Consider the following 26291-nt stretch of genomic DNA (forward strand, 5'->3'; position numbering starts at 1 on the left):
GGTATAGGGTCTAACATACATGTTGTAAGTTTAGATGATTTAACAAGTTTATACAATTCTTCCTCTCCTATAGTAGAGAATGAGTGGAACTGTTCCTCAGGGGGTCTATAGTGCACTGTCTGATGCGAAACTGTAGCTGACGGCTGAATGGTTGCAATTTTATCTCTAATAGAATCGATTTTAGAAGTAAAGTAGTTCATAAAGTCATTACTGCTGTGGTGTTGGGACATGTCAACACTTGTTGAGGCTTTATTTTTCGTTAATTTAGCCACTGTATTGAATAAATACCTGGGGTTATGTTTGTTTTCTTCTAAAAGAGAAGAAAAGTAATCAGATCTAGCAGTTTTTAATGCTTTTCTGTAGGATATGCTACTTTCCCGCCAAGCAATACGAAATACCTCTAGTTTTGTTTTCCTCCAGCTGCGCTCCATTTTTCGGGCTGCTCTCTTTAGGGTGCGAGTATGCTCATTATACCATGGTGTCAAACTGTTTTCCTTAACCTTTCTTAAGCGTAAAGGAGCAACTGTATTTAAAGTGCTAGAAAAGAGAGAGTCCATAGTTTCTGTTACATCATCAAGTTGTTCTGAGGTTTTGGATATGCTAAGGAATTCGGATACATCTGGAAGATAACTTAAAAAGCAGTCTTTTGTGGTAGAAGTGATGGTTCTTCGATACTTGTAACAAGAAGTAGAATTTACAATTTTGGCTATATGAAGTTTACACAGAACTAAATAATGATCTGAGATATCATCACTTGGCTGAATAATTTCAACACTATCAACATCAATTCCATGTGACAGTATTAAATCTAGAGTATGATTTCGACAATGAGTAGGTCCTGAAACGTGTTGTCTAACACCAATAGAGTTCAGAATGTCTATAAATGCTGATCCCAATACATCTTTTTCATTATCGACATGGATATTAAAATCACCAACTATTAAGACTTTATCTGCAGCCAGAACTAACTCGGATGTAAAATCACCAAACTCTTTAATAAAGTCTGTATGGTGCCCTGGTGGCCTGTATACAGTAGCCAGTACAAACATAACAGGGGATTTATCATTAACATTGGTTTCTCTGGATAATGTTATATGAAGCACCATTACTTCAAACGAGTTATACTTGAAGTAGATAACAAGTAGATATTTTTATATTATATCTACTTGTTTTTGAGTTGAGTTTTGATACTATTCCTCTCTTGTGGGTTTTGATTTCTTCTATTGTCCTCGTTTGTAAGTAAAAGTGTCTGCTAATTGACTAAATGTAAATGTACATTTTTATATTTACTACTAGCCCTCGTCCCAAAATAAGTAACATTGTCTTACCTGTTGTTAGGTTTTGTATTTTAGTACAGCTTGAATATTGTATTGCCCAAACAAATGAGTCAGGGTTTAGATATAGTTTGTTATGTTCACCTCTGCTGGTTTGTAACAACCTACCATTCAGAAGTGGCCCTGAATAGCCGACAACATTTTTGCGACAAATTCAGAAGTTTTTTTTATTAAGTTTTAGAAAGAAGTCTCTTATGTTCACCATTTATTTGATCAAAAATACAGTAAAAGAAAGTAATATCGTGAAAAACATTTCTTATTTTAAAATCTACTCCTGTGACGGCAAAGCATCATTACTCCAGTCTTCAGTGTCACATGACCCTTCAGGAATCATTCTATGCTGATTCACTGTGCGAGAAATTTTTCTTATTAAATGGTTGTGCTGCTTTATATGTTTGTAAAAAAGTGATGCATGCTTTCAGGATTCTCTGATTTAATGTTTTTCCCAGACTGCTGCCTTTGACGTCACAAGAGTCAGGACTGTGTGTTTTTGTGCCAATTCTCATCTCTTGTGTCATTTTCCTAAAGATCTGGAGTGATTCATCACATCTCTCAAACCCCCCTAAAGTCCCCCAGCATCTAGGGAAATGGGTATCCAGATCTCAGTTACACTCATTAAATCTAACGTGACTCTAATTGAGCTGTACCCCCTTCAACTTCACTTTCTCCTGGTCAATATTAATAGATATGTACCTATATGATCATCCTGAAGCTGTGCTATGTGGGTGATGAAGGTCTCAGAACTAATTTGGCAGGGAAACATTGATGACAGACTGTCTGTGGGTGACTAGGCTTGAATTTCAGGCCTGTTTTGTGACTGTAAAGCGATACGCCCTCCTCCCATTCTACTTTCTTGCACCCTAAACATGTCTGATGTCTTTAATTTCAAGTTTTTCCACAAAACTAAACCCAAATCTTCTCAGAAGCCATTGTGACTGTGGGCCTTTCCTTCGCTCTTGGATGTTTTCTGAATTTTCCCTTAATATATGCAAGAGAGAATTAAATCATTACTTAATTAATAAGAGAAAACAACAGAGCAGTTTATATCAAGATGCATACATGTGTTACTCAGGACTAAATATTAAAACACCCGCATAACAACATGCATCTCTCCTCCCACAAGCACCAATTGTTTTTTTTTTGTTTTTTTAAAGGGAGGACTTGCAATTGTGTGTGTGTAACAGCACAGGTCCACAGTGACAGGAGGTGCTTAAATATTAAAGGCTCTGGGAAAGCACACCATTGTTTGCCCTCCATTTCAGAGAGGCAGTTGTGGTTGGTTGAGAAAGAGAGAGAGAGAGAGAGCAAACGGCAACAGAGACGGAGATCGTGCTACTGGGAACTGCAAGGACTACTTCAAGGAAAGCAACAGAGGGTGCACTCGAGTGTTAAACTATCTGACAGAGGATGTGAAGCATGGAGAAACCAAGACAGAGTCGGCTGTAAAATGTTGACAGAAGTTGGACTTTTGGTACTTTAAAGATGGATGGAATGACAAGCGGAACGACAGAACCTCAGGAGACCGACGGCACACAGAACAGACACAAGGATGAAGTGGACAGGTAGATCCTCCGCATGGAAAATTCATTTTTGAAGTTCTAGGAACTTGCTTATGTGATATTAAAATAAGATGTCATTGAAAATGTGCTTATTTCAAATGAAAATCAAATACGAATGAGAAACAAATGAGTAAAAAACGTCTTTTTTTTTACATTCACTTGAAAGAAATTGTCTTTATTTCTTCTTAAGATTGTGCATGTGTTTTTTTTATTCATTTTATTATATTTGCAATGATGATTTCTATTAAATAAACATCTGGTTCCTGCTCTCGCTATAAAGAATGAAATGTCTTTGACAAATCATGCAAATAAAACTTTTTCCATCTAATATTTCACATAAGTTGATTGAGCACATTGTATGTTTTATGGTTATGTTTTGTGTTTGTTCGTTTGTTTGGAATAAAAATAACACTGTTAGAGGTTGAGAACCCACAGTATACAGATCTTTTACTATTACATCTTGTGTATACAAATTTCATTGCTGCCAGCCAATAATAGTAAACAGATACATGCGACTCGCCTTACACACTCTTTAACGGCTGACCTAGTGTATCTGGAAGAGTAAAATATTGTGGGGGAGATGTAAATGATTAGTTTTTGCTTTTGTGGTATTTTTTCAATTTTAACCGGCTGCTTTGATATTTTCAAGAGCATTCTAGAAGTTTAATTATTCAAATAAATGTTTATTGCTGCCCCCGTACTGAAGATTTTAGGCCAGTTATGTTGGCCACAAATAATCAACCATTAGAAAGTCAGCAGTGAACATCTCAGGCAAGCACTGGGAGATGTTTGTATCATACTGAGCTCATTCTGTAGGGTCTCGGGTGAAGATGGGCCTGTGTCTGAGGCTCCTGTGGAAGGAGACGTGGAGGCTGGAGCACAAAACTCCAGGGACAGCCGTAAACTGGACTGCATCATCTGCTACAGTGTGTATAATCTGGGAGAGAGACTCCCCCGCAAACTCTACTGTGGTCACACGTTCTGCCAGACCTGTCTGAAGCGGCTGGACACCCTCATCAATGACCAGGTGGGCTTCCAGCTACCATCACAAATATCACTAATGACACTATTTCTGCCTGACCTGTTTATTTTAAAGTGCGAAACAAATTGTTCACCGAGTTTGTGATTTGCATGTGGAAAACTGCTAATAATCCAGCACTAACAAGCTAGATTAATAACCCTAACCCTAATAAATAAATAAATAGATTCCATCTATTTTAACAGTTTTTTTTACTTTCAGATATCGCTTCCAAAAAATGTTTTCTTACAAATGTTTTTTCTTCAAAATCGGCACCTTTTCATTCCATTTGTGAATGAATATATTATATTCATGAATATATATGAATATTCATGAATATAATAATGCAATTATATTAATTAACTACAAATACTAGCTTTTTAACATCGCAACAGTGTCTGCTAAATTAAAAGATATCCTGGTCTATTATCGTTAAAATTGTCACAATGAATACATTTTAGGACATTACATAAATAAATTAATAATTCTTAGGGGCATTTTTGCAAAAAGCTGTCATCTTCCATAATAACTTAAAAGGGTTGTACCACAGCTCTCTAAGATACAGGCTATTTTGTTTAGAGAAGGGAACGCAAAAAAATAATAAAAAAAATAAATAAATACTGCAACCAGATGTGCTTTGCGTAGATTTATTTTGGTCGTCAACCAATGACATGAGATTGGGGGCGGGACTACCTGTCTGAACATGTTTCAAAACCTTGCCCGCGTCCCAGTGCGCATACTATCCATCCAATACAAATTTCCCAATATTATTTAGGGCAGATAGAGAGGATAGCATAGACATTCGGAGGAAGAGCACTGCTATTTTTGCAGAAAAAAATAGGGTTTGTTTATATATAATTCGCCTGATATGATATATATTAAACGCTTTCTTCCTATGAACATTAAATTGTGTTTGTTTATGGCTTCTGACAAAATGTTTCTGATTTATGGAGTGATAAACAATTGTAAGCCTGGCTTTACCCAATTTTCGGATTTCTGTTCTGGAAATATATGCAAATAACTTAATTAGGCAATACCTCATTTGCATATTTAAACATTACATCATAAGACAACTTGTAATACAAAACTGACTTACGTGACAATCAGTCCGATTTCACCAGTAGTCTCTTGGCTTAAATTATTCAATATTTAATTTATTGATTAATCAAGCGAAATCTTGGGCTAAAAATTTTACTTCATGAAGCTAGTTTTCTGAATCACCACTAAAATGACATGAGCTGAATTACGATCTTAAGTAAAGCTGCTGTATAATTAAACTTAATTTGTATTGCCACAATGAAACTGTTGTTGCTAAACTAAATTAAGATGAAAATGACAACATTATCTTTTCTTAACTGTATTGTATAAAGCTGTATATATTACATTTGTATAGTAGATGTTTGACATGCGCACACACACACACACACACACACACACACACACACACACACACACACCTCAGCTGAGCAGTGTCAGATGTTTGTAGCTGACTCTCTTATCCCCTAGATGTGGATCCCCTGTCCTCAGTGCCGGCAGAACACTCCTCTACCTCGCGGGGGCGCCACTGGTCTAGACCTAGACCTGGCAGCTTTTCTGGGTGTTAAAGCTGAAGTGGAGAACCAGCGAACCTACAGCCAGAAAGCACCACTGGAGACCAAGCCCTCCTTTATAAAGCAGCCAATCACAGATCAGCCCCCCTCAGCGTGGGCCAATGTGGCAGTGGCAGATCATCGCTTCCACAGAAGCCCTTGTTGCAAACACTGTCTGCTCTGCTGCTGGTGGTGCTAGATTCACGTACATTACGTACAAAAACATTTGACAGTGGATATCCCGCTGTCTGAAAGTCACAGCTTCCTTTACAGAATTGCCTGGGACAATAAAATACATTTTATTTGGATACCCAGTGAATCAGTAATGTCAAATTCTGCTAAACTCAAAATGGAAAAGGATACATGGGCATGAGAGACAATTCAGGACAATGCACAGATTGGATTTCACAGTCCACTGGAAATAAGTGTTGCTTGTTACAAAAATTCAGATTGTGGGGAACATCTGATTCTATTTTTTGTTTTAATTGAACTTTGTTGTTTTCCAGCTGTAGGGCAAAAATAAAAACCGCATCGAGACAAACAGAATCTCATTCTGCCATCCAGAGTTTAAAGGTTCTGTCATAAGAGCAGGTGGCAATGAGCTGTCCATTGGGTGAAAGGTCAAGCCCCATGACCTTCCCTTCATGACCCGCCAGAGTCTTCAGAGGTGACCAGCCCGGATGGGTCCACACTTTGGCTGTGCTGTCATATGCACCAGTCAGCAGAAAATGCCCGTCATTAGCTAAAAGAAAGTGACTCTTTTAATACTGACACTGCAAAAATGTTACACAAATTTGCAAGTTCATTTGAGCTTTGACAGTCAGTTGACCTATTGACCTATGAAAATCCTATTAAATATTTGTTCATACAAAACTGTGTGACTTTTTCTTTGGTGGAACACGCATATTCTGCTGAAAGTCCACAGTGCTTTTTGATTTCGGGAACTTTCTGAGGTTGCTGAGAAGAGGGGCGAGTAAAGGATGAGTATTTTTATGTTTGAATGAATAATCTCTCAATGACTCATAATAAATGTCCTCTTGACATGACTCTTAACTACTTACGTTGGAACTTGACTGAAGACACAAGGTTCTCATGGGCAGGAATTGTGTACATGCACCTTCTACGACGAAGGTCCCACACTTTACAGGTGTTATCTCCACTTCCCGTTGCTACGTGAAAGCTGTACAAGGAAGATTTAGGGGATAATTATCAAATAAAGGTTAAATACCAGTAAATAGCCTTACTTAATCATTTCAATATGCACATGCTATTTCTTTTACTTACCCGTTTGGTGAGAAATTGATGCTATAAATCTCTTGGTGGTGTCCTTCCAGAAACATGATGCAACGACCAGTCCGCAGGTCCCAGACACGAGCAAATGCATCCAAACCACTGTACGAATAACATTAACACAACAAATAAAGGATTAAGAAGACAAATATCAGTCTTTTCAAAAATACAATATAATTCAAATATAAATTACATAAAAAATAGAATTCAACTAGGGGTGGGCGATTTGGAAAAAATATAATATCACGATGTTGGTTTTATTATTTTGCAAGATGTCTGAGCATTACAGCCAAACTATTTTCCCTATTATAAAGACAAAGCCTTTCAAATGTAACAAAAATATATATATAAATAGCAGATAAGATTTTTCTTTGTGTTTTGTTGTTTTACTAATGTTAAAGGAATAGTTCACTCAAAAATAAAAATTGTCAGCTGTCTGTGAATTCTGTCATAGTGTTTTATTTTTATACCACCATTTACTCACTCAAAAGTGGTTTTAAACCTGAATGCGTTTCTTTCTTCTTCTGAACATAAATGCTATAAATGCTGGTCCACAGTGACTTCCAGAGTATTTTTGCTAGTATCTAATTCAATGTGGACCAGTAGCTGTTTGGTTACCCACATTCTACAAAATATATTATTTTATGTTCAGCGCAAGAAAGAAATTAATACAGGTTTGGGACAACGTGACAATGAGTAAATAATGACAGAAATTAACAAAAATTTTAGGGTGATCTATAGAGCATCACAGTCCCGCCCACAGCCCGAGAGAGCTCTGATGCCGCAAGTAAATTTCCCATTCATTTCTCCCATTGACTTTTGGAAAAATCAGTTCCTAAAGAGTTTTAGAGCATGTGTGAGGATAACCAGCTACGGCTGAACTCATAAGCATATAACATATCATTTTGAGTGAAAAAATTAAAAGAAAATCCAAAAAAAGTCAAAAGGTACAAGACTGTGTACATATTTTTATTTCGAGCGAAGGAACTACTCATCCCATAAACCACCGCGCCTCATTGAATTCGACTAAAGCCACAACCGTGGCTCGAACGAGCCTTTTGAGCGACTTCCAAATCTGATGACGGCCTCCCGCGCGAACATTTTCCCCCAGTGAATTTTATTTTATTTAGTGAATGTAGTGAATTTACAATCGTGTAAATAAATAGTGTTTTATATAGGTATTGTATATTGATTTTTATATTTATCGTCGTGTATTTTATATATTGTGTGCATGTCTGAAAGCGGTTAACAACAACGACAGCAACATGGTGCAGTGCTTTGTACCTGACTGCAATCACCGCTCAGTCATCAACACATTAAAAACAAACAGAAATAATGAGAGTAACCTTACGGCTGAGTTAACACAGCTGTGAATGCATGTGGCATTGAACTGTATATGACGGAGGCGGCAGAACGTACGCTGTAGCACAATACTACGATATTTCTTCAAAAGCAGATCATGGAGACATTTTTATCATCCACAATCAAAAATCGTCACATTTCACAGCTCTAAATTCAACCAATCAAAAGCAGACTGAATGAACAATCAAAAAAAAAAGAGGAAAAGTGGTTATCTGGTAATGCGAATATTGCAGGACCAATGCTGCAATCAGAGGAATCAGGTTTAAGATTAGGAACCACTTATGTTAAGTGTAAGACCAGCTTGGACTCCTAAGAGCATTAAAGTAGCTGTACAGATACAGTGTTGTGCTTATTCTTTTACAAAAACAGTGGAGTGCCTCTGGGTTCAGTGCAAAGCCCTTACCCAGTTCCCGCCAGAGAGCCATCTGGGTGGAAGTGCAGGTCATGGACACCTTTACTATGACCCTCCTGATGCAAAATTTCTTCTTGGACTTCAAGATCCCAAAGTCGCCATGAGTTATCATAGCTAAAGAGCAAATAAAAAAAGAAAAAGAAAAAACAGTTCTTTTAATTATATGACAGAAATGTTTTATCCCAACACCAAAATGTATACCATTGTTTTGCATTTACTTCTAAAAAAAAAAATACAGAAAAACAGAAAAAATAAACATTCATACCAAGTCGTTCCCAGGAACCGCCCAGAAGGATGCCAGGCCACCCGAGCCACCCTCATAGAGTGCCCCTCAATGTCTGCTACAGGCTCATCACTACAGATAAGAACAGGTAAACGTTAATGTTTTACTTTAGAAACGGAGACCGATTTTTTAATAAATACTAATAATATACACCTGTCTAAACTCCACAGCTTAACAGATCCATCCGCAGCACAGGAGGCCATATTGACATCGGACTCCTCGAGTGTGAGTGTGGCTTGAGGGTGAAAGCTAATTGCTCCCACATTGGTATTGTGACCTGAGAAAGAAGAGTTACCTTCAATGAATCCAGTGGTAAAAGTAAACAGGAATGTAAAAAAACACAACTTCAAGAATAAACATTACATAACATATTTGTTATATTTACCTCTTAATGTGCGGATAAGTGTACAATCTGGGACTTTCCACAATTTACACAAGCCACTCCTACAAAAAAGCAGTAAAAGTAGTAGTTATTTTAATTACCATATCAACATCTAAGGCTATCTGCATGGCAAAGAACATGCTTCTTAATTCATGCTCAAACATATATTTTAAAATATTATTTAGAATTGCTTTGTAAACAATTTATTAAATCCAAAAATTTTTTTTTTATTAACAAGTTCTACAACAGACATTAAGCCCAACAACTAGCCTTCAAACAATAATAATAATAATAAAAAAACCTGTTCAAGTGTATCAGGAAAATCACTTCTATTTTACAGGCAAAATGGTCACTCCAAATATTTGGAGACAAGCAATTCACAAGCAATTCAGAGTTGGGGCTAAACTGGCTGTGAGATATTGGACGGTCATCACCAATTTGGCTGCAGAAGTTATTCACGTTCTAAATAAACCACAATAATAATTACTTACAGCATTAAAAGTGAAAGAAAATGACCACACATCATAAGCCTGTGTCTTTTTCTGGGCATACCCGCAGGGTCTTGTGAAGCTCTTGCTGTTTAACTGTTCTCGTCGACTCTGGAATCTCTTTTTGTGCCCTCGCAGCATCCAACCTTTCCACTGCTCTGGAGAGACAAACAAAAACACAGATCTAAAGCATACAATACATACATTTTGATGCATTTTATATTTAGATTGTTAGAAACACGAAAATTATATCTGTCCTCTGTCTACCTGGGTAGGGAATACTTGGCTAACCAAATACGCGCCTCTTTTAGAGAGGAAGGTCCTTCATGGTACCACGTCTGCTGATACTGCACAGAACGTATGCATAGACAATCACCTTCCATCAGTCATTCAGATCTATCACAGTCTGCTGTAACCGTAAGGATATAACAAACCACATCAGGTGTTCTTACCTCATCTGCAGTCCGTTTTGCTTTTTCATCCTCTTTCTTTGATTTCTTCAAGGCATCAGGACCAACTACTGAAAGAATGTTCCTCAGTCTGTGATGGAAACAGTCAGATACACCTAAAACTGGAAATCTATTTTTCAGTTTTATTCTGTCATTTGAGATACAGTGTTTATGTAATGTCAAGTACACCACCTTTCAATAGTTTGGTACTTTTATTTTTGTTATATATATATATATATATATATATATATATATATATATATATATATATATATATATATATATATATATTTGTAATACTTTTATTGAGCAAGGAGGAATTAAATTAGTCAAAACTGAGTTATATGTATAACGCCGCAAAAAATTTATCAAGGTTTATACAAAAGTATTCTCGCCTAGAATATGCTGCAAAGCTTACCAATAGTCAGTAAACCTGGCCACCCACCTCTCTCGTCTCTCTGCAGGCCCCTCCCCAAACAGCGTGATTGGCTCGCCAAGAGCTCGGAGGCAGGCCTTGACCTCTACATCATCAGTAGAGACCGTGATTTGTCTCGCTCGCTTCCTTCGCTCAAACTCCGCCAGCACTTCAGCCTGTCGCTCACTCACACGCTCCTCCATCTCCATAGACTCACCTGAGGAGAGGGAAACAAGATACAAATAATACTGCTCAAGAGCAAACAAACATCATTTCCTGTCCCAGACTAACCCTGTAAAAGCTGACATTTGAAAAGATGTATTCTGTTTGATACATCTGGCTTTTATGGCCTGTATAATATGATACAATAAAACATGAAGCAAATTTTTTAGGAATAATTATTTTTTATTTATAGGCCCAAACTGATTAAACAAAAAGTCACATTACTGTAATTGATTCTTACATTTTAATATGATTTCTCTTAAAACTTATACATTTCTTCAGTCCAGCAAGTGTTCATTTTAAATTATAAAAGTTACTTTTTTTTAATTTATAAAAAAGGGGAAATTCTAGAAAAAATTTAATACCGGTAATAATCTTCTTCCAATGAAATAAACTACAGTAGGCTTAGGGTTAAAACACTTTGACAAAATTTCAAGAATTGAATGGTTTGTAGTTGGGCTCTGATGATAAGATTCACTATCTTGAATTATCAAACTTACCACTGGAGATATTAATATGTCCGGCCTCAATGGCAGCTTTAACAGCATCTTTGGCAGCGGAAGATATTCCTTCCCGGCTGAGACGCTCCTTCTCCTTTTCTTCGAGGCTTCCATAGAAGATTCTGGACTTTTTCACAACTGGAGCTTCGTCTTCATCCGACATCTTTTCAACTATTTGTCCAACAACCACAGAGTATCTGATACTTAAAACAGGCATCATTTTAAACCTGAGTATCTTATTTACAGATAATATATAGGCAGTTCTACATCATACCTTATTAGCCATTCCAACTTTTACTTTGATTGATAATATACAATGACAGGACATACAGTGTCAGATGGTGCTCCTTAACTAACAAAAATACAGTGCATAGTACAGTGATATTCTATCAACTACACTGAAGCACAACGTAAATACCATTCTATATGAAAACTGCAATCATCCAGTATTATATTACTACCACATGATGTATTACTGTATAGTTACAGCAGTATTTTTGCAGGGTGCTCAGAAACTAACTGTCTGAGAGAAGCTACAATCTCAACCAGCTCAACTAACTCTTCACTTAACCTTTATCCTTTCACACACGCACAAATAATTTGCTTAAAAAAAGAAAAAAAAAAGATTGTTTAGATGAAATCTAATGTGTATTCTCTGCAAACACGACTACACGACGCAGGATACCCGGCGTACAGTATGTCCTCATATCCGCCTGTTTTACTCTGTACAATAGTGACATCCAGCGGTTGAATCATTATCAATTTATTATTTTTCTTATTAGGCTGAAGCGTGAACTGTGGAGTAGAGATTCTAAACCTCGCTGATTTATTTCAATGCATGTTTTGGTGTACCATTTTAAGTCACATTGAGACCCCCTGGTTGTAGGGGCTGCAGCAATTATTATATAATTATTTACTTATTTATCTCTCAGGGTGGGTTTATTTATTAAATTCATTTAAGAGTCAGAAACATTACTATTTTTAATGTTTTTGAAAGAAGTTTCTTCTGCTCACCAAGCCTGCATTTATTTGACCAAAAATACAGAAAAAAAAAATGTAATATTGTGATATATTATTACAATTTAAAATAATTGTTTTTTCATTTATTATACTTTAATTTATCATTTATTTCTGTGATGCAAAGCTGAATTTTTAGGATCATTATCACATGATCCTTTAGAAATCATTCTAATATGATAAAAATTATCAAAGTTGGAAACAGTTCTGCTGCTTAATGTTTTTTTAGAACATGTGATACTTCTTTAGGATACTTTGATGAATAAAAAGAAAAAAAAATAACAATTATGTTTTTAAAATATTTTGTAACAACAATATACACTACTGGTCAATAATTTGGGGTCAGTAATACTTTTATTCAGCAAGGATGTGTTAAATTGACAAAAAGTGATAGTAAAGAAAATATATTATTAGAATATATATTATTATAATTTTTTATATATATATATATATATATATATATATATATAAATGCAGTTCTTTTTAACCTCTTATTCATCAAATATATTAGACAGCAAAACTGTTTCCAACATTCATAATAAATCAGAATATTAGAATGATTTCTAAATGATCATGTGATAGACTGGATGTTACATGTGACACTGAAGGCTGGAGTAATGATGTTGAAAATTCAGCTTTGCATCACAGGAATAATTTTTTTTTTTTTGTAAGTATATTCAAATAGAAAACTATCATTTTAAGTTTTTTTCACAATATTACAGTTTTTTCTGTATTTTTGATCAAATAAATGCAGGCTTGATGAGCAGAATAAACTTCTTTCAAATACATTAAAAATAGTAATGTTTCCAAACTTTTGGTCTGTACTGTATATATATATATATATACCAAAACGAATTATTAAATGAACTGTACTAATAATGTGGGCCTTTAATCTAAATATAAACTGATAAATTATGAAATTATAAAACACAGACCACTTCAAACAAGTCAGCATTTTATCTCAGTTTATTCTATCATCGTGCTCCTGAATGACTGATTTCTGTCCTCTCGTTTCTTCTCAATGCGCTTTTACTACATTTCCCATGATTCCCTTCCGAACTTCCTGTATGGAAGCGTGTTTGATTGCGGTGAGTGGCGTCGTGTCAGACAGTTATATATTTCAGTTCAAATTGTTCGATTATAATCTGTCATGCTGAATACAATAAACGACACTCTTCATAGTTCAGTACCCTGGTGTTTGTGAATGTTTGTGTTTAAGACTCGAGAGTTCAAAGCTAGTGAGCGAATTAGCATGTAGCTGCTAAACAATAATTGCAGCAGGACTCGATGAAACAGTCTTTAAATTGACAGTATATGCATTACTTAAAAATGCTAAACTTTAAATACTAGTATATGTCTTATGTGTACAGATATCGGTATTGCAGTCAGAGCGACTGCTTTGATACTAATTTCCTTGCGACAAATGTGTACAAGGGTTCATCTCACAGAGCTATAATTAAACTGTATCCATAGCTCAGTGGTTTATCGTCTGTCTTCTTCACGCGCTTCAGGCAGCGAGAGGCCTGGGATGAGAAGATGCTGCGCAGGAAGCCCACGCGCCTGGAGCTGAAGCTGGACGACACTGAGGAGTTTGAAAGCGTCAAGAAAGAGCTGGAGGTAAAGTCCAGAGGATCCTCCAGTAGATTCACTTCTTCACACGACTGGATGTTTGGGAGATGCTTAATATACAAATTACTAGGAGTTTCCAGAAAAGAACACTGAAACAAGCAAGTGATAACCGTTTAACTGGAACGATCTCTTCCTTTTGACAGATTTATTAAGAGTAAGCTCAGTCCTGTGGTAGAGATATCAGTTAAAGGGGTTCCCACACTAACAAGTTTTAAATCTAAAGTCAAGTCACATTTATTTAAATAGTGATTTATACTGTACTGTTCAGATTTTCTCAGCAACTTTACATGAATAAACTGGAAAATATCAGTTTTAATCTTGCAAATTGTTTGGACATTTTTGGTTAATTTCAGCTACAGCAGACAATAATGTCATTATTCCATTTAGGTCAGTTCAATATTGATTTAATTGACTTCAATAACTGTGTCAATGTTGTTAAGGCACTGTCATCATACATGCAACAGTGGTAAGGAACCAAAGCTCCATCAGAAAAGGAGGGGGGGGAAAAACTTTGGAAGAAACCAGGCTCAGTCAAGCCTTAAGAAGCAGGCAAAACAAGCTAAAGAACTGAATACTACCGTTTAAATACTTAATGTTTAAAATAACGTACTAGAATATACCAAGTGTAATGTTAATCTCCTGACACCTGAAAATAGAGCATGAAGGAACATTAACAGCTCATTCAGACGGATCAGGATTATTTGCAGTGCAACTATGATTTGTTTCATTAATTTTAAGTGGAACTTCCACAAACCAGAAGTGCCTCATGATTTAAAATGCAGTAGGTTAGGAAAAAGATGGATTCTTCGTGAGACATAGTATTTAAACTGTGCTTATGTTGTGATCACATGACCAGCCAAAAACTACTCATTTCAGCTGTAGGATAAAGTGACATGACGTTTGGCCTAGTATGGTGTCCCATACTCAGAATTTGTGCTCTGCATTTAACCCATCCAAGTACACGCACACCGTGAACACACACCGTGAACACGCACCCCAAGCAGTGGGCAGTGGTTATTGAAGGTAGAAAAGAGTGCTGTACATTCACTCCCTCACCTACAATTCCTTCTGGTACTGAGACTCGTGTGTAGCAAAATACCTGTCAACCAAACACCTAAACCAATCTGGAGCAGCTAACAGTGATGATAAAACAAAAAAAAAAAAACCTGTGAAAATGCCATATGTGAAACTTATGCCATCTGGTTTGAGCAGGAAACAACAATTTGTCTATAGCATATTTAAGCAAAACTGTATGATACTTAAAGATAGTTTTGTGTAAGCATAGATTGATCTTGTTTTAATCTCCATGTTTCTTACTCATGTCTGTCTAGAGTCGAAAGAAACAGAGGGATGAGGTGGATGTAGTTGGTGTGGCCACATCCAGCGAGATGAGCGGCGCATCAGGTGGCGGCACGGACGGGAAGACCAGGGAGCAGATGATCCACGAGCGAATCGGTTACAAACCCCTCCCAAAGCCTAACACCTTACCCTCGCTTTTTGGGAACCTTCAGTTTTGAAAATGTGCAAACATGAGAAAATGCACTACAAGGTCTTAAGAATCCGAACATACATAGGATTTAATAATGCACGACCTGAAAGACTTTGGTTAACTGTGTTTGTGATAACTGATTTACAGAGGACTATTTTTCTACTCGAGTTAATAAAATCTTGTTAGTTGGATGTGGAAAATTGTCTCTTTTTGTTTTACTGTAAAATACAACAAGAACAAGACAAGGATTAATATTACACAGATGAGCCGATCATCAAAATGGTTTGGTTTATAAATGAGGTGGTCAAGAAGTTCTCTTTGAAATCATACAGTATTTATTCATCTTTTTCTTCATGATTACAGTACATTACTCTACAGACCTGACTGAACTGTAAACGGACTAAGAAATCATTACACTGCCACAGCGCTGGAAATGAGGTTCAGTCCACAATTGTAGTTTTTCCCCACTCAAGACAATGCAAACTTACTTTATATATATATATATATATATATATATATATATATATATTAAATCTGCAGCTTGAGTAACACCTGTGATGATGGAGAACAATTCTACAAAGGGACAACTGCTACAAAACAGTTGAAAAAAAAAAAAAAAAACTGAAAATTACAGGAAAAAATAAATGTATAAAAAAAAAAAAAAACTTTAACAGGCTTTCTTCTAAAACCTACATGCTAGCTGGTTTAAGATATGTGGTCTTGAGACACTTTCATTGGGTCCTGTATGTAAAAGGCACACTCCTTTCAAATAAGGAGTATAACTATCATCAATTTCCACACAGAATCCAGATTCCGAGACCCAGTAACTATCAGAAGCGATGACCTCAATGTTTTTAACAACTCATGATTCGCTCAACATCACAGATGTGCCAGAATCTTTCATCTAAAAAAGTCATAACATAAAAGAATCCACATAAAGAAAGCCAGAAAACATTGATGACAAGTACAGTTGAGTGTTACAAATATAAATTATAAAAATGAAATCGGTGACACTGGCATCAGATAGAATTTATTTCCCACTAATCTCCCCATATTTACTTAAAAGCACTCAAAAGGGAGCAAAGTTCTACTTCGAACCTCTCTTTCTTGTGCAAACATCATTCAGTCCAGTGTTTATGTCTAAACAATGGTCACTGATTACTAACGGTGGTTCCAGCGATTTGAAACACTTGGCCATAACAACCTCCAAAGGAAAAAAAACAACCCCCTCCCACCACTTTTATATATATACTGGGTCCACCAGATCCAGTTTGGCTTTTAGAGTCTACGGTCGCCCTCTTGGGTGTATGTTGGTGTTCCCTCATTTAAGGCAAAGGGTTAAGTAAGGCTCTTTCGTCACCCAGAAGCACCTTCATAAACAGAAGAATCTGTAAGATGTTACAATGGCATTTGTGACCGTCAGCACTATGGAGGTAGACTGATAGGCTGTGCCCACTTATGCTATTATTAGGATGGTGATGATGAACGGTTGTCGGGATATGAAATATGGGGCAAACTGTACAAAAACGAGAGCTTTAGAGCTTGAAAATGAATAGAGCCACTTGGTTGATATTTACGGAGATTAAAGAAATCATATAGTGCTCTACACATATAGAGTCGCGGTGCATGTTGGGATTGTGAAGTGGGTGTTTTTTGTGGTTATACACGAGAGAGGTTAATGACAGTGTTCTGTAATATCCACCACCACTGCCTTCTTCCAGCTGAACAGGAAGTAGCCGAAGCCGGCGCCTGCCGCCACAGCGATGCACAGGTACCCGTTGTACGTCATGAACACCAGCATGAGGAAGTAACTGACCACCACTTGAATGATGTGAAGAAACGTCTGGAAGAAGTGCGCCAGACTCAGCATTCGCTGTCTGCAGGAGAGAACCGAAGCAGGTGTTTAGTTGATTACAGGATTAGAAAAGGCAGGTCATCGGTGTGAAGACAACCTGGGACATGCATGTTTACCCACTCGTGCGGCAGTGACTTCATTCAGGGGATGATTAGATCAGTGGAAACAGGCTTAATGCTGATTTGGGTTTGCCTGTTTTTCACAGAGCTCATTTTGAAAGCCGTGAAGAAAGAAAAGGTTTTCAATCGGAGCTAGCGGTTTGCAGACAAGGTGGTGCTTCAAAAAGAGACAAAAAATACTGGATACTAAATTAATAAATGGATCTATTTTTTATACATCTAATAATAGAGATAATATCTGAATTGTTTCATTTGGCCTTGGTGCTAATATATAAACAATATAAAGGCCAATTATTAACATTATATTATCATGCTTATTTTGCTTACAAGCTTAATCATGACATAAGTCCGAATTATGACATAATTATAAGTAATAATTATGATATAAACAGATAAATCAGAATTTGAGAGATAAAAGTCCATAATAACATTAGAAGTAATTATGAGTAGTTTGTTTTATAATAATGACTTGATATGTCATACCGCTGACTTTTTAATCTGATCATTTTGATTTCTTTTATCATTTACTGATGCCATCATGTCTTCTCAAAGCATGATTTTTTTTCTTATGTGGCAGAAATGGGCTTCCATAAATATGTACTGTACATAGTACACAAAAACTCCAGTTATAAATTTGGACAGTAACGTTCGGGTGGGGCTAATGGTCTCATTTATGGACCGGTTTCAGTATTTATAACTTTTAAGGTCAACATGCAATTGGTTTTGACTTATTTTGTCACGTAGTTCAGGTGAAACATGCGGCCATTCCATATCATAACAGAGAACATTTAGTCATTTAGATTTTTTGGCATTGCATCCTGAAAACATGAGTACTCCGTTCACTGACCCGACTGTTTTATGTGTCTCCATGAGCACGGTGCCATCAGCTCCTGGGACAGGCATGGAGTTGTAACGCACGTTCACCTGATTCCTTCTCAATAGGAACTCACGGCCGATCTTTAGACCCTCGTAGAACACAGCCAGCAAGAACACAGCAATGCACGCGCCCACCATTCCTAGAGACGAGGGTGAAGAGAGGTTAAAACCCAGGAACCCTCACATTGTCACCTACTTTATCTTATTACCCTAGTGTAACCGGGAATTCCTGGCTGCAAAAATATTCTGCTTTGTTCTGATAATTCAGATGCATCAGCTTATTAAAACCTGTGCAACCAGTACACGTGCCTTTTAGTGGATCTTATGACATTATTCACAAGAACACCACTGGTTGTTCTTTTATTACACTTAATGCTTTGTTCAATATTGAATTTTAGGTCCTCTGTAAAGTTAGGTTCACACTGAAAGTGATTCACTGGAGGATGGCAAGTCACTGCACTGTTGCTTTACACTCGCACTGGCAAGTCAATGCTCATTGGCATGAAAGTTTGCCTTGAAATTAATTTATTAAGACTGGATAATGTTATTGTTTCATCACTGCAAATTGCTGCCGGTGTGAATGACTTTGAAAAAAAAAACCTACATGCTAAAAGAAAAAAAAGGAAAGGAAAACAACAATAATAATAATAATAATAATAATAATAATAATAATAATGTCGTCATTTCCTCACATCGTTGTAAACCTGTATGTCTTTCAAAAAACACTAAAAATTAAATAAAAAAAGATATTTTGAATGTTGGGAACTGAATATTGGAGGCCAATGACATGCAATGTATGGACACAAAAAAATATTTCATATGTGATTTTTAATATCTTAAAATGTTAATCTCAAAATATCTTTCATGTTCCACAGAGGAAAGTAATTCATACAGGTTTGGAAGGACATGAGGGTGACAAAGTTTGGATAATTAAATACACTAAATCAAATCCTGATATGGACTAACGTCTGTGAATATTAAAGCACATAAAGACATTTATGATTACATTTACATATGATAGAAATAGATCACGTTTGTACAATATAATGTACTTCACAAAGCAATAACAACAATGTTTATTAAATAGAAATATAACAATTAAATTTTAACCCTCACTTTGTTTACAATTATTATTATTATTATTTTTTTCCATTTGATTTAAATTTTTTTTTACAAAGTATTATGCATTAATTTGATTGCCACTGTCTGTTGATAATACATTTGTAAAAATCATAAAACAAAGACTCCAAAAAAAAAATCCAAACAGAAAACAGAGAATGCGGAATCGTAGAAGAAAATCGAACAGATTTCATATTCATACGCCCCATGTTAGTTTAAAACAGCCCTTCATCTCACCTCCTGGAGTGTTGATGACCAGCCCAGCGAATAGCAGCTCCACATTTTTGTAGCCAAAGTAGAAGGTCATTGGCTGTAAGAATAAATCAGTCAATGTGTTCAACCTATGTTTTTTCCCCATGATGAATAACACAATTCTGATAATATTTTAACGACGCAGTAGTCTTACTTCCACTGAACGACAGCTTTAAATGAACAGAAAACATGATCACGTCTTTCTTTAATACGCGAAGATGGATTTTTATCAAGTCAACGTTCTAAACACTGAAACGCAGGCTTAATGGACTCCTGGTGGTCTTACCATCATCATGTGATCTCCGTGGCCCGTGTTGGGGGACATCACATGGTCCCCGTGATGGTCCGAGACTGACTGCATGGTTGGGTTCATATGGTGACTGTGTGGATTGGACATATTTCTCTTCCTTCACAGAGGTGCTGAGGAGAGATCAGAGTACAAACCTTCAAGTTATGCGTTTGACAGCTCTCTAGGATAATAAAGAATGTTCTAGAACTACTCTGCTAAATGAAAGGAGCAGAACATACTACAGCTGAATGTTTCAAATGTTTCTGGATCTTGAAAGTAGCTTTTTTAGCTCAGGAATTTGATGCAGGTTCCACAGAAGGAAAATCTGTAAGATCCTGTCCTACAGGTTAAAAGCAGCAGCCAGAAATACAGCAGCCCCAAAGAGTGATGGATACTTGTAAATATCTGAATATCACTGCGTTATATATAAAATATGAAATTAAGTTGTATCTGCTAAGTGCAAACAACTGCCTCTTTTTCTGAGAAATAATTTAAATCTTTTGAGCAATGACTTTTAGTTAACTGGTATAGCAGTGATTTTTAGTGGATATATTAAAGGGTTAATCTGATATTTCGTACCTATTTTAGGAACCAGATACTTCTCACGGTCTCGGAGTATTAAATGAAGCCACTGGTTATTTTCAGTCAAATTCTGACAAAGGAAAAACAGACACAATCGAATGCTCAGACAACCCCAGGCTATTCACCGTCCAGAGAATCAAACAGTTACCTCTATAAAACAATTATTGTCTCCCTTGAGCAGCAAACCCACTTTTCTAAAGGTCTGGGACAGCCTCGGGGATAAAACACTCATCAGAGATGTGAATGTGATTATCTAGACTTTCTGTACTAGCCAGTAGTCAGCATTTTGTTGTTTGACGAAGCAGACACCGTTTTACAAGAGCGTGGAATGGAATTTTTCCTCACAATTAGCTCAGATTCAGGTCTAACCAGGTCAACTGAGGAGCAGTGGAAGAAAGGGGAAAGCAAGTCAGAAAGTACACTCAGAAAATAAATATCTGCTTGTTTCCAGTCTTCATACACAGTCTAGACAGTGTGCAGTGTTGTCCAGAAGGAAAACTCATCATGTGTCCACTCTCTTATAACTTACACGTCTGCACACTAGTTCAAAGTTATACATTTTTATGCACAATAACAATATAATCTCTTCAAATTCCTAGTTAAACTGGTAGTTTTTTTGGACATGCATCTCAGTTTTCTTTATATTACCATGTAAATACTGTAATATTTTATCCAGTAATCATATAGTACAAAGACATTAACACTTGAGATACCATGGATTGCTTGTAAACATGACTAAACGTCTGTTAATAGTTGTATTCACTCCTTTCTGCCATTAAGCAATCTGATACAAACTAATCTGATTGATGAACATAATACAAAACCAAAAAATCAACTAAAATAGAATCCACTGAAGAGTTTCCCCAGAAATAACTCACCCAGGCAAAATCTGTCACCTCTCTCAGCTGGCTTCCTTGGTTTCTTAATGGAGGTTTTTTTTTCTGATTGACAGTACAAAAATGTCCTTTTTTTCTTTTTAGTAAAAAAGTATTTCCTGTCAGGCTTTTGTTCTCAAGTATGTCTCGGCAATCAGGCCGCAATTAGCGAGTCATGTGCAGCACGACAGAGCTAGTGTTCAGGAACAGCTTTAGGGATATAGTGTGAGGCTGGTCGTACTGCACTGACTGCTCATGTGACCTCTCATCTGCTTTTCATTTCCCTCTTCTGCCATTAATCCAATCACAAGGTGTTAGTCACACCCACAAAACCCTGGAAGTACCGCCTCTCTTCAGCCACTCACTATAGCTCCAGCCAGAAGTTGGGACAAACTGCTAATTCTCTACTCTTATACTTTCCAACCTTTTTGAACAATAGCAATTCTAACGTTTCTTCCTCTGAATTTTCTTCATTAATTTTTTTTTTTGTAAGAATTGTGAGGTAAACTTTTTATTTTTCATTCAGTGGCACAAAGCCAAATTCAAACAGAAAAAGAGTCGAAATGTTTTTCTCATCGTTGTGAGCTTCTATCTCACAATTCTAACTTCATAACATGTCATTGTGAGATATAAACTCGCAAACAAGTTTTTCCTCAGAATTGGACTTTACAATACAGAAGTCTAGCTATGCATTTGCAATTGTGAGAAAAGGTCAGAATTGTGAGATAATTTGTTTCTGTCTTTTGTGTTACACCCAAAACTTGTGCAACAATTCATTTCTTTAGGGATGACATTAAAAGCTCATTGGATTTGCAGACTTCGCACATTTTCACTTTGTCAAATAACAAAACAGAAAATGAAAACACCGCTGATGTCACAATGCAAAACAATTGTCTTGGTCCAAATAGGTTTTGATTGTTTGTGCAAATTATGACCTTTCCTCAACAGACATAAACCTGTGGCTTTGCTCCTAACGGGGACAGTGCGTGTGCTTGAAGAAGAATTTTACTGATGTTTAAAGAACAGCTTTTAACAGTGTTGAACTGTACAAGTGATCTGATTATGTGCTGTGTGCTCGTTCCCATGAAGATAAACAACAAGACAGTGAGAAATCAAAAAGGGAGGGGTATAAAATGTGTTAAATATTTACATAGTTATACTAATGCTAATATTATATTACGTCTTAGGCCCAGTCCACACGGAGACGCGTTTAGCTATATTGTAAATTTTGTGTTTCATCCACACAGATCCAGTGTTTTGGGAGAGTGAAACAGATATTTTTTGTAACCATGCAGGTTCCAGAGTACATAAATCCGAAAATGCCACCCTTGCATTTTCATGTGGACAGCGAATCCGTATATTTTCTTAAACAATGACGTCATCAGCCCAGGGGCCCGTTCTTCGTACGTCGCTAACTCAGTTAGCTGGATTTGATTGTTGACGATTTGGCGTGATCTTGGATCGTTTGGTTCTTGCTGTCATAGCAACAGGTCCGCAAGCTTAAACCTGCTCGGGAGCAGGTTTATTTCATGTAAACAGGATTAGATTAGGGCTGCAACTAACGATTATTTTGATAATCGATTAATCTGTCGATTATTTTTTACGATTAATCGATTAATCGGTTTATGTACTTATATACTAATGTTTTTTCCATTTTTTCCCCAAGTAAAGTAAATTATTAATAAAGGGTCTTTATCATTCAGCATAGATTTTTAAGAGATTTTAACCATTTTGCATTGTCATATCCTCATCAAAAATATACCTGGAGTTGTTTTATTATGTTAGTAATCCTTTGTCGAACTCTTCTGCAATCAAACACTGACCCATACTCTAGCAAAATTCACAAGGAGATTTCAAATATTGTTTTCACCATGGCAGTCCTTAGAGCTCCTAAAGTAGTTTAACATCCCAAACAAAGCTTAAGGAATCTTTGAGAACATATATAGTATAAGTATAAGGATAAAACAGAATAAAATTGCAGTGCATTGTACTTTATTATTTACTGGGAAAAAGCTTTATAGCTTATGCTGTGAAATTGTAAACAATCCTTCAAAAAAAAGTGCCAATGGCATGAAACCTGAATGGAACTCACAATTTAAAGTAAAATCCATCAGAAAATTGGGACACACACAAAAAACCTTCTGTGTGAAAAAGAGCAGTGAATACTTAGAAAAGAAGTGCATTTTAAATATACTCAAACATTTACCTCTCTCATTCAGTCATAATTAGGCTGCAAGTCTGAATTATGAACTGGTAAACGACAAACTGATCACATAACATGTTTGTAAAGCTTTAAATGTTAACTGTTAAAAAGCAATGTTATCAGCTTTTACGACTAAACATTTGCTAACAACCTTGTACTGGAGAATCTGCACAAATAAAATTCTTAGGGGCCGTTCACATATCGCACCTAAAAACGCGTGGAAAACGCTAGCCGCGCCGCTTTCTTCTTCTTTCCAAAGCGCTCGGGCAGAAGAGCCCCTGAGGCGTCTGCCTTTGCTAAGCAACCATGACGTGCCCTCTCCATGAAGACCCGGAAATTTCAGCAAAGGATAAATGGATGCGGTGTGGACGCGCCTGGAAAAACGGGCCCATCGCACCGCTTGCGTGTCGCGACCGCGTCGCTTCCATTATGAGAGTGCATACTGCGCGCCTACATAGGAAATAACGAACTTGAGCACGCAAAAGACACGATATGTGAACGGCCCCTTAAACAGTTCAGTAGTGAAATTACAGCACCACATGCTGGTCTGGCCTGTATACTACATTGCTTTTTTGTCAGTTTCATGGTTTCGTGTGGACGCAGATATTTCTTGAGACGAGGGGGAAAATATTGGCTATGGAAAGCTCACAGCCTTAATTATTACTAAAAAAAAGTGATGGTATCAATGATCTTTTGAGTGCATGGATGAAGGACAAGGATTTGGTCAACCATTGCTGATCATTATGATGTTCAGACCACATAACCTTCTAATTGCCAGGTTATAAAACAGAAATGCAAGCAAACGAATGTGAAGGGGGCAGCAGCACGAGCCAGCATTAACTGTGTTCAGTAGCACTAGTAGTGTTAGTGTAATCTACCAGCGATAGTGCAGAGGTCAAGACGAGGTACAAAGAGCAACTGAGAAGCATTTCAATATTTCACAACAGCCAAGTGTTGAAATTTAATTCAGTTATAGTGAATCTAAAAAATTAAAATCACCAAACTCTCAGCAAACATGCTTCATTATTATTATTAACTGACTGTACTAAAAGCATCATCTGTTGGTTAGTGCCAAAATATATAAAAATACAAATAAAAGTCAAGAATATGTCATATCGTACCACCTAAATTTACTAAAAATAACAACATTTTGTGATGAATCAGAAGTAGTGCCAGATCTGTTGTTTCATTTGAAGAGTTCATTTTGACAAAATGACAAATAAATAAATAAAGACATGCATTGATGTATTAATTCCCAATAAGATCAATAATATTCTCTTAGAAAATAGACAAGGTGAATTTTTAATTCATGCTGTCTTGATGCTGGCAAATTCAAGCCTATTTGTAGGACTATTCTGAAGCCTTGCATTATTTATAGAAGAGTTTTTGTAGTGAATTGAAATTATTTTTTAAATTGTAAAAATATGTTAAAAATATATATTTTAATAAGCTATATAGCATAATGTTGTATTTCAAATTTTTCATAATATTATTTTTATATTTCTTATTCTGTAAAGCTGCTTTGCAATGATTTGTATAGTGAAAAGCGCTATACAAATAAACTTGAATTGAATTAAATATTACACTAATAAATATGATAGAAAGAGGGGGAAATATAATTTTAATGCAAAATAAATGCAGGCACAAAACCATAGTTTCTATTTCAGAAACCAATGTATAACAGTGAATCACATATATAAAAAACAAGTCTTGTCAAGTGAATTGAAAACAAAGAGAAAAAAAAAACTGACATTATGTGAGGCCAAGTATGGTATACCGTACTGAAAATTTCTGCTCTGCATTTCACCCATGCAAGTGCACACACACACACACACACACACATGGCAGTGTCCACTCATGCAACAGAGAGACAATGAGGTAGTGTTACTCTGACCTGCTACTGCACTTTCATACAGATCCAATTCAAAGTACTTTACACCGGTTTACATACGAGTAGAAAGAAAATAGATTCCACCCGATAGCTGTTTGGTGGACAACTTAAGTCTACAAAGATAGTCTACATTGTTGACATTCTAGACAATGTTGATGAATATGGCACATACAGGACCTCGTCCAACTGGGCTGCAGAATGTCAATACCTGGTTTTCAGGTTCAGCAAAACAATCAATTCAGTATCCTTCCTCCCCCTCTTTTGATACTAACTTCCTCTTAAAAGAAAACAAAAAGTCTGTATCCAGGAACAAAAGCAAGATATGAGAAAGTAGATAGCTTTTTCCTTGTAGTCTAACAATTGAGCTGTGCAGCTCTTTATTACACAAGAGTTCCACAACCACATCAAAACCATTTTTAGCGGAGAAAATAAATAGATGACAAAGAACAGTGTCTTTCTTTACAATGAAAACAAAGTGAGAAATTAAGTAAAATGTCCAAATTACTGCAAATTATTTTTCTTTTTCTCATCTCAGTACATTGCATTTAAGAGTTACAATGGACTTTAAGATTTAATTTCCTCACACAAAGCTATAAATAGATTAAAACAAAAACACTGAATGCTGGATGTCTGTAATGTGGACTAATTTCACTCTGCTTGTGTGTGCTTTTAATGCATTTCTGAGCTTCACATCAGTAGTCTCCATTCACTTTCTTTGTGCTTTAATGGTTCCCAACTATGTGACCAAGGCTGGTAAGGGGTCTCAAGATTACACACACACACATATATATA

General features: G+C 36.3%; 3 protein-coding genes and 1 pseudogene across 5 annotated transcripts; 2 read left to right on the forward strand and 2 right to left on the reverse strand.

The window, feature by feature from the left end:
- Positions 1–1741: 1741 nt before the first annotated feature.
- On the forward strand, positions 1742–5733 carry rnf224 (ring finger protein 224). The gene is made up of 3 exons (XM_026212456.1): positions 1742–2896; positions 3710–3920; positions 5418–5733. The coding sequence occupies exons 1-3, from the start codon at positions 2817–2819 to the stop codon at positions 5697–5699; spliced, it is 573 nt and encodes a 190-aa protein (XP_026068241.1). The 5' UTR covers positions 1742–2816; the 3' UTR covers positions 5700–5733.
- A 44-nt stretch (positions 5734–5777) lies between these two features.
- Positions 5778–11561, reverse strand: LOC113049809 (U4/U6 small nuclear ribonucleoprotein Prp4-like). Of its 2 annotated transcripts, XM_026212455.1 has the most exons (13): positions 11304–11561; positions 10612–10798; positions 10170–10257; positions 9985–10064; positions 9782–9875; positions 9598–9691; positions 9233–9292; positions 9001–9124; positions 8830–8919; positions 8556–8678; positions 6785–6892; positions 6562–6680; positions 5778–6242 (listed from the first exon to the last, which is right to left on the reverse strand). In XM_026212455.1, exons 1-13 carry the CDS (start codon positions 11521–11523, stop codon positions 6049–6051), a joined length of 1581 nt encoding a protein of 526 aa, XP_026068240.1. In that variant the 5' UTR covers positions 11524–11561; the 3' UTR covers positions 5778–6048. The 2 variants fall into 2 exon arrangements, with proteins under 2 accessions (XP_026068240.1, XP_026068239.1); XM_026212454.1 differs by lacking the exons at positions 9598–9691; positions 11304–11561 and having other exon boundaries at positions 9233–9291; positions 10170–10288.
- Positions 11562–13371: 1810 nt separating this feature from the next.
- Positions 13372–15638, forward strand: LOC113049813 (anaphase-promoting complex subunit CDC26-like). Of its 2 annotated transcripts, none has more exons than XM_026212459.1 (3): positions 13372–13408; positions 13832–13937; positions 15281–15638. In XM_026212459.1, the coding sequence occupies exons 2-3, from the start codon at positions 13857–13859 to the stop codon at positions 15464–15466; spliced, it is 267 nt and encodes an 88-aa protein (XP_026068244.1). In that variant the 5' UTR covers positions 13372–13408; positions 13832–13856; the 3' UTR covers positions 15467–15638. The 2 variants fall into 2 exon arrangements, with proteins under 2 accessions (XP_026068244.1, XP_026068242.1); XM_026212457.1 differs by having other exon boundaries at positions 13373–13408; positions 13794–13937.
- Positions 15639–16446: 808 nt separating this feature from the next.
- LOC113049812 (high affinity copper uptake protein 1-like) lies at positions 16447–21668 on the reverse strand (annotated as a pseudogene).
- Positions 21669–26291: the final 4623 nt, after the last annotated feature.

Source organism: Carassius auratus, chromosome 30, assembly GCF_003368295.1.
Source record: "Carassius auratus strain Wakin chromosome 30, ASM336829v1, whole genome shotgun sequence".
NCBI lineage: Eukaryota > Metazoa > Chordata > Actinopteri > Cypriniformes > Cyprinidae > Carassius > Carassius auratus.